Below are 10000 nucleotides of genomic sequence, written 5' to 3'. Positions count from 1 at the left end.
GGTTTACTTCTGTCTTTCATTTTCACCTTACTTTTTTTCTTCATTAATCTGACGTTTATAATTTAATAATCATGATAGATTATGGTGTACTGTGTTCTAACTACATAAATTCCCATTGCTGTTGAATCTGTCTTACACTTAGTAAAATGCTAAACGTAACATTCATAATCTTAAATATCCTGAACTGACTTTTTTTTATTTTCTTAACATTACACAATTCATTTTTAATGTTTACACGTGGAAGAAAAATAATATAGATACCTATTATTCACTGCTTTTCTTTCATTCTCTATAATTATGAATTATTTTATGATTATGTATTTCATGAAATTAATGTATGATGTACGTTGAGTACGATGCTCTGTATTCTATTTACTGATATGTTGTATGTATTGTTGTTATGTTTATGGTATGTGTTGTAGTTGTATGTTGTATGATGTATGTAGTTGTATGTATGTTGTGTGTTGTTTTATTATGTATGTATGTATGTATGTATGTATGTATGTGTGTATGTAGTAGTGCGTATAGTGCTTGCTTATGTATAGTACGTATTATTGTTTTGTGTTTTGTTGTGTGTTGTTGTGTTGTTTTGTGTGTGTGTGTGTGTGTGTGTGTGTGTGTGGGGGTGTGGTGTTGTATTATGTATATTATATACATATATATATATTATATATATATATATATTTATATATATATATTATATTCTGTGTGTGGGGTATTATGTATGTATATCTATCATATATATATATATATATATATATATATAATATATAATGTATATATATGCGTATGTTTATGTATATTACACATGCATATATAAATACATATGTACGTGCAAATTCTTTTCTTTCTTCCCTCTTTCCTTCCTTTCTTCCTTGGAATTCCTCTAAATACTAATGATTTAATTTTCCTTTGTTCGTATTAATCATATTCCTTCTAATCCTAACTATTTACTTCACGTTTTTTTCTCCATCCCTTTTTTTTTTCTTTCTTTTTTAGATAGGCCTATTTTCCCTATCCAAACATTTATGTAACGAAAGCTTCCTACGCGTCCCATATCTCTACTATCACTATTGCCATTAATCTCCTTAATCTTTTTTTCCCCTTCTTTTCCTGCTCATTTTCTTCCTTACTTCTCTAGCTTCTCTCTCTCTCTCTCTCTCTTCATATCTTTCTTCTCCTGATCATCCTCTTCCTTCTCCTTCGTAGATTTATTCTCATTACCATCGTTATCACCATCGTCATCTTTCTCATTATTATGATGATTTCGATGATACTACTTTCCTTCTCATCTTCTTCATTCCTGGCCTTTACCTTTGCCTTCTTTTTCTTCGCTTCTCCTTTCTCCTCATTATCAAATATCGCAATGGACCTTTGCCCTTTCTCACTTCGGCGATAATAGGTCACGTGTCGCTCACCATGTACAAGGGTCAAAATGTCCATAAAAGATATCATTTTTTTTTTCTTTCCTTTTTTTCAACATATTACATAATGTTTTCTCTGAGTAATATAAAAGCACTAAATATAAACAGTAGAAACAACAGCAGCACTAACAATAAAACAGTTTTACAGAAACAAAGAGACAGACAGACACAGACACACAGGAAGCCAGACAGATGAACAAAGTAAACCGATGGACGGAGAGAAAGCATCAGTATCTGATACATACATACACACACACACACACACACACACACACACACACACACACACACACACACACACACACACACATATATATATATATATATATATATATATATATATATATATATATATATATATATATATATATATATATATATATATATAGGCATAGACTGTAATCTATAACCAGGCACAAATTCTTCGCACCGAATCGCGGACAATGATAAACACCAACCAAGCCAACACACATGAACTCCGGCACATGACTACCACGCCAGAAAGAACGGGGAATCATCATAGCAACAGAGAGCCAGACCGGATTCCTCCGTCATCCCAGCGGAACAGAAGGACCTCAGAATCACAATACTAAACTATATAGGCCAAACCATTTTTTTTTCTTAAATCATTATCTACAACATTGATTTAAAACATACAGAAACGTTTAGTATTAAGAGGCTGGTGTGTGTGCGTGTGTGTGTGTCTGTGGGCGTCTGAGCTGAGGCTACGACCACGTCCTGATCACGTGGTCCATGTACTTTTCTAGACTCGTCTGCTATGAAACGAGACAACACGTGGCTTGCCTTACGTAAATATCACAATTCATTTTAGTTACTTCTATAGTTATCAATTTCCTCGTCATTTTTAATATTATGTTTTTGTCATATTCATTCATTGTAATTGCCAGTAGTAGTTATTATTCAAATCATCATTGATGTTATCATTATTATTACCTTAATTATGTCCCTCCCATTATAACTGTCATCACGTAATTATCAATATTATCAACCTTGTCATTATCATTACTCTCATAACTATAATTATCATTAATATTTAGTTGTTTTTTCATTACGCTTATTCATTTAAATTATATGATAAAATTTTGTATTACCATTATTCCTAATATTTTTTTTTATTGTTGTTGTTGTTCTCTCTATTATTATTATTATCAATTATTATTATTATTATTATTATTATTATTATTATTATTATTATTATTATTACTATCATTACCATTATCACTAACATCATCATCAGTATTATCATTATCATTATTATCATTATCATCATTATCATTGCCATTACCATTATTAATATAATTATTATTATCATCATTGCCATTATCGTTACATTCATTGTTATCATTATTATTACCGTTATCATCATTATTGTTATCATAAATATTGTTATTATTGTTATCGTTATCATTATCATTATCAAAATTATTTTCATTGTTACTAAGATTTCATGATTATGCTAAACTTTAATTATCATTATTCCTATTACTGTAATCACTATTGTCATTTTATTACATTTGTAATTATCTTTTAACCATGATATTTTATATCCCAACACCATTATTGTCACTGGCATGAATACCGTTTTCGTTAATGTTATGCTCATTATGAATTCTCATGATGGGTAGTAGTAATGGTTATATTGATAATCTCACTATCATTATTCCCAAACATTACCCTCATTATTATCATAACTGTCAATATCACCATCACGACTAGCATCACAGCCACTACAAAATTAATTTTATATGTAACGGGAAGATCATCTTGATAAAAAAAAAATCATATAATCACTAATACGTAAAAAATAATAATAAATAAATAAAAAATAAAAAATAATAAAAATAAAAATAAAAACAAAAAAAAGTTGGAATCAATATTTAAATTTCAACTCATTCACTCTACTACACGACTGATGGGCAATGTAACAAGCAATTTACAAACAGTTAGCATTTCCTGTATTTGTTTTAATTGATGACTAGATCTGGAACCATACTGGATAAGATTTGCTGTTAATGCTGATTCTACTTTTATCAGTTCAAATATGTATAATTCTTCTGCAGTAAATTATATATAGGTATACTCTGCTGACATTACGGGTTTCACTTTATTCATTTGAATACACGAATGGGCAATAAACATTATTTACAAATTGTACGCACAGTATGCTCCTTTCATACTGGATGACGAAGTAATCATCACTATGAAATCACGTTTGAGGCTGAGACAATAATAATATAACTAATATATAAATCTCATGTGCATCAAAAACAAAAACAAAAATATGTAACTTACAAAAATGTACGAATTATTGGTCTGCACAATTACCTGGCGCTTTTGAAGTCAGGGACACAACACCCAGAAAGAAAATGCAAGTGTTACAAGTCGACTTCCAATGCCAAAGATCAAGGCTAGGATCATCCCTTTGCTCTCTAAATTTCTCCTAGTCAGTAACTAAATTACCTAAAATGCATTACAAAATTACCACTGAAAACTGTATCATACACTAAATGTGAACTCATATATAATTTCGCAAATTCTTGTCTGTCATCCCCTATTCGAATACAAAAAAAAAAATATATATAAATAATACAGATTTAACCTACAAACCTATAATATTCAATGTCAGGGAATCTGCACGCTACGTATCGTTTAAAGACCCAAAAAGCATTAAAATTTCACACGGGAAGGTCAAGAACCAATAATAAACACTGTTCTTAACAAAAATCAACACACGGGACTTTTTCTCTCCCGGATGATAACTGAATTGTCGGAATCAGTCGCCACGCAGCGACCGCCAGTTATTTTTCCATGCACTGCTGACATGAATGATACGCAGACTCTTTACTCAACATAAGCCGGTCTTGGAACATTTTCAACTTTTACAGCAAACATAAATTGTAGTTTTAGGTGATCTGATGACAACACTAATAATATCACGTATCATTATTAGTGCTGTTACTGCTATCACCTTCTGCTACTGCTTAACCATCATCATTATCATATCACTCATATCATTACCAGCTATTACCATGATTATGACTGCCATCATCACTGCCACTATCAATGTAAGAGACATGAAGGCTCCAAACAAGATAGTTCTTTTCACATTAGAATATCGTTGCAAGATACAACTTGACACCCTTGCAATCTACAAACATACCTATCCTCATTCACTATATATCTTCAATTGGATCACTGATATATCCACAAGAGATCAATTAACGTTTTGATTCACATTTAAGAGCATAAGCTTGAAACACAATGACATGTCCACGCAATTGGGGAGGATCATGTGATTCCAACTTGCATCAGCATCTTTGGCAAAATCGAACAAGTGGCAGAGAAGACAACCTTGCTACATTTTCGAAGCGAGAGCCGTGAGTTGACCCTTAACAACGCACATTTGCTTAAGACGTTGGTAAATGTAATCCATTCCGTGCCAAGAGAGAGAGAGGAAGGTACTGTAACGAGATGTCCGAGATTTATATACTTACTAAGTACCATGCCTTGCGTGATGACTCGAGTAAGACGCAGCCAGTCCGTCTCTGGCTGATAAATAAATTCGAATTAACAGTAATTATCTATTAATTTATACTTATTACCATCATTATTGTGTCCATCATTTTTATCATCATTCATATACATTATCACCAATGTCGCCATTAAAACCATCCATTATTATAATTATCATTATTGTTGTTATTATTATTGTTCTCTTTATTATGATAATCAGCTGTATTATGAATATCATTATTAGTACCATTAGTCGTAGCCTCATTATTTTTCGCATCTTATAATCATTATCAATATCAGTGTTGTTGTTATGGTTGTTGTTGCCATAATGATCTCAACAGCAAGTACAACAACAGCACTATACCAACACTAAAAAGTCAGTGACTCTTCGTTCCCAGTGATCCCCAGTACCATATTCGTACACCAGTCTGTACTACTTGGGGACGATTGGAATTATCTATGTGGGCCATATGTTATCTATTTCATTTTTACGATCACATTCCTATATTCAAATGTTGTTGTTTTCAATGAGTCGAAGGGATTGACACTAACCAATTTCTTAAATGTGGAAAAAAAATGCGGGCGTTTTCCGCATAATTACCTATATTCTACCCCACCCAGGCAGCTATTCACCAGCAGATGTTTCCCCCGTCGTTAAAACTTTCTTTTGTTTGTAACCTTGACTGAATTCACGTCACTCAGTAATAGGCATGCAGCAAATTCTATCACAAGGCCAACTAACGTGTATATTACTTATGTATTCCATATTCGAATTCTTATGCATGATCAGTAGTTCAAAAGCAAGATAAAGACTAGAACACTTCTTATAAACTCCCGTAGGCCTGAAAGCTATAAACCCCGTGTCCATTTTCTTTCACGGGAAAGGTCACCTAACGGCTCAACTAAAACAAGAAAAAGGATATATGATGTAAGGACAATGATGCTGTGGCCCCATGGATTAAGCTTTCATACTACTGTACAAGCACTTCGGTGGAAAAAAGTAATGTGGAAAAACCTTGATCTGAAATGAAGCAATGAACACCTGTACATTATACCTCAGAGTGCCAAAGTCCTTCGCAAGAAGGACATTGAGCCATGTGATTTTTTCATCTCACCTAGCGTTTCAGAAAAAGTGCTTCAGTTATTTGACAAATCATATGCTTACCCGCGCCCAGTGCAATAAGCTGAGGTGGTACAGAAACAGAACTCAATTTCCTTCACTCATAGCCCGACCCCATACCCCATAACCACCCCTCCCCTCCACACCAACTCAATCCCACTACACACCCGCACTCAACCTCTCTTGCCCCCCCCCCATCCCCAACCCCCAGTGAACATCAAGACTCAGCTGCATCGCCAACAACAACACTAACCAGTTATATCTGGTTCTATCTGGATAAAACCAGATATAACTTCTTCGACGGAGGGTGTGCGCATGTGTGTGTATAGTGGTTAGACTCAGCGACCAGATACAGACAGACAGTCGTAGCGTGGCATGGCGTCTGAGGCGACGTGTATGTGTGGGGGGTGGGGTGGGGGGTGCGAGAAGCACAATGATTTTGCTTGCTGCGTTTTGGCTAGAAAGCGGGGGGCGGCCTCGACACAATGGCTACTTATCACTGTAAGACAGGCTCAGAGAGAGATAGGGAAGGAGAGAGAGGAGGAAGAGAAGGGGATAAGGAAGAAGTGAGGGAGGAGAGGAAAGAGAGAAGGAAAGATGTATGGAAGAAGGGAAGGGAGGACGGACGGGAAAGGGAGAAAAAGGTGAGAGGGAGGGAAGGGAGGAAGGAAGGATGTGAAGCGGAGGTAGGGGGAAAGAAAGAAAGAAAAAGTGCAGAAAAAGGAGACGGAGAGAGCACTGCTGCCTGCATGTGCTTTATTATGCCTACGTTATAAACAAACAAACTCCCAATCCCAAAACGATTTCGGAATCTAATACCTCTTTAAATAAAATCAGGAAACCAAAAATTCTCAACCACACGCACACCATCGCTGACATCAAAATTCCCAAAACCCTAATCAACTACTGACGTAATTATATTCCTCCATCAACATTCTTACATTGCATTTCCATCTCGGACGCCATGTCAACCGGCACCTTATCATTCACATATTACTATACCCACTCACGAATATTATGCAGAAAGCCAAAACATCGACGACGCATTTGTGTTTCTAAAAAGGAAAGGAAAACACTCGACACCAAAATCACTGTGTAACTCAATACCGATCGCTGTTGCAGACACATGGGCTTAGAGGAGGCAGGAGGGTAAGTGAGGAGGGACAGGTGGGGGAGCAGGAGAGGAAAGGCTGGGAGGTAATGTGCAACATTTTTGTGAGTGTGTGTGCGAAACGTGAATCTAAGCAGAAGTGCGAATTATTGTGTGTGTTGTGGTGTGGGCAGGTGTGTGTGTGTGGGGGTGTGTGGGTGTGTGTGGGGGTGTGTGTGTGTGTGTGTGTGTGTGGTTGTGTTGTGTGTGTGTGTGCGTGTGTGTGTGTGAGAGTAAGTATGAGTGAGTGTGAGTAAGTATTAGTATGAGTGTAAGCGTAAGTATGCGTGTGTGAATATAAGAGTGAGTGTGTGTGAGTGTCAATGTCACTGTGAGTGTGTGTGGGTGTTACTGTTCGTATGAGTATGAGAACGAACGAGAGAACGAGCAAGAGACGAGTACAACTATGAATTGCTGAAACGCATGACTGCTTCCTGAGTGAGTGTATGTATGTACGTAGATGCTGTATAGGGGCGGGGTTTAAATCCGTTCCCTGGCCAATGACCCAGCGCTGTGCCATCTACAGACAGCTAGAGATTTTTTTTCTTCTTCTTTCTCCTGGTTGCTGGCGTTACAGTTCAACGATGTAGTGTGACTTCAAAAATATACTAATATTAATTCATATTTTAAAATGTAACGAAATTATACTGACGCATTAAGTGGGCATACAGACTAACAACTTTACTTAAACTTTGTTACGAAGAAACACCATCCACAGAACTATGGAGGAAAATGCATAAAAAACAACAACTTAAGTCTGGAAGCTGAGGAAAGTTTACATCCCTTTTTAAAAGCATTGTAAACTTCTTTGCATTTACTAAGAAAGCATTCATACGTAGCATACAAGAATTCTGGATTACCGAAAAGCTTCTCCATAGAATGTTCAGGGGGGACAGAATGACTTACGACAACTTTATAAGAAACAGAGAAAACGACTCGCCTATCAATAGCGGAAACTATGCTAGTCGTAAAAAGTCGCGCTATAAAATGTCTGTGGTACACTGAAAGACGGAAGTGACACGAGACGGTAACGAGACATGAAGAGAAAGCTGAGACTGGAACATAAGCTTAGGACTAATGTGCTGAGGCTGTAGTCTAGGAAAAGTATCAAAACAAGGCAGCGCGACGTCACAGTGTGGGAAGAAATGACAACACGGCATAACAAGTACGGTGAGAGGTCAAGGGGGGAGAATTAAAGTGTTGACTAAGGTAACATCTATACGAATGCTCAAAGATGGCTGAGGAGCCCCAACGTAGGTAGAAATAACAAGCTTAAGGAGTCAAGGCCAACACGCCCTTACAGTACCTGAGTTGGCGGAGGTCGCCGGCAGGGACACCTCGGCTCTGCATCCCACGAAGTCCCTCGCCGCCGCCGCGTCCCTCGGGTGCACCTCCCCGCTCAGGTAGCACGACCAGCAGGGCCCGCTGGAGTACATCCTCGTCCGGTTGCCTCCGTCAGGGCCTCCGCCACCGCCGCCGCCTCCGCCTCCGCCGCCTCCCCCTCCTCCTCCGCCTCCACCCCCGCTCCCTCCGCCAGCTAGCCCCTCCTGTTGCTCCTGCTGTGGGTGGTGGTTCGCCCCCTGCATCAGGTGGTCCAGCCTCTGGCCCGTCTTCCTGCGTTTCTTAGGCGTTTTTTCTGGTTTTCCTTCTCCGTCTCTCTCTCTTCTCTCTCTCTCTCTCTCTCTCTCTCTCTCTCTCTCTCTCTCTCTCTCTCTCTCTCTCTCTCTCTCTCTCTCTCTCTCTCTCTCTCTCTCTCTTACTTTCCTTTGCTCTTCTTTAGCGTCTACTTAGATTTCTCTCTCTCGCTTGTTCCTTTCAGGACTTCGATATCGTTACCCTCGCCGCATCAAAGGCCTTCCAAGTATTGCCTCCTTACCGACGCACTTGGGCAATGGGACGAAGTTTCCTTGAAAGCTCACATCTTTGTATCTCTTTCGTCACAAATATCTTTTTTTCGTAAATAACCGAACAATGTTGCCTTGTCCTTTCTTATTCTGTCGACGGATAACTCATACTGGAAAGAAAATATCACTCATTACTTTTTCTTTTCACTTTTCTCCACATGAACAAAACTCTCAAGTCTGAATCCCAGACACAACACATTAAAAAAAATAGAGTAACATTAAACACAGAACTTAACATCTCCCATCGGAAATGTGTAACCTCATGATATTTCGTCATGTTTGGTCTTCACCGCTTCCACACTAAGATAACGCGGTACACAAAACAATATTTAAGGGAAAAAAATGGCTGAAGTATTGGTGGAACGTATGAACACATCTTTTACCAATAGAACTATAAACTATACTGTGTCTCCGCTCATTAACGAATGTATCTTCTTCAATCTGGCCGTGAATTTTCAAGGATAATGAATCTGTCTGGCTATTTAACAACAAATGCAGCAGACTTAAAACTGAATGAGAATTTTAAACACACGTCGACTACTGAGATATCAATCACTCAACTACAGATACAAGTTCAATTTATTTAAACCTAACATAACAAAATGCATTTCATTCAGGCACAAACTTTAAAGTCACAGTAAATAGCATGCGCAATTTAATTTCCTAAAATCTTACTGACGGGAACGAACATTATCATTTTCTTGTTTTATTATTTTTTCTCGTCTTTTATTTTCATTATTAGTGTTTGTATCCCTTTTCTTCATTAGTTTCAAGAACGTTTTTTTTTTACTGGTTTTTAAATCACGTTCATTTTCTCAACGACTTTATAGCATTTTCTTTTTTTCATTTACTCTTATATCTTATAGTA

General features: G+C 37.2%; 1 protein-coding gene across 3 annotated transcripts in view; it reads right to left on the bottom strand.

The window, feature by feature from the left end:
* LOC119574474 (kelch-like protein 12) overlaps positions 1-10000 on the bottom strand; it is a 50443-nt gene that overhangs the window by 12996 nt on the left and 27447 nt on the right. For all 3 annotated transcript variants that reach the window (XM_037921713.1, XM_037921714.1, XM_037921712.1), the window contains exon 2: positions 8535-9242. In XM_037921713.1, the coding sequence (XP_037777641.1) occupies positions 8535-8814 (280 nt within the window). In that variant the 5' untranslated portion in view covers positions 8815-9242. The remainder of the gene's footprint in view (positions 1-8534; positions 9243-10000) is intronic.

Source organism: Penaeus monodon, chromosome 6, assembly GCF_015228065.2.
Source record: "Penaeus monodon isolate SGIC_2016 chromosome 6, NSTDA_Pmon_1, whole genome shotgun sequence".
Classification (NCBI taxonomy): domain Eukaryota; kingdom Metazoa; phylum Arthropoda; class Malacostraca; order Decapoda; family Penaeidae; genus Penaeus; species Penaeus monodon.
The sequence above is the reverse complement of the archived record's forward strand: the minus strand, read 5'-3'. Positions and strand labels throughout refer to the sequence as shown.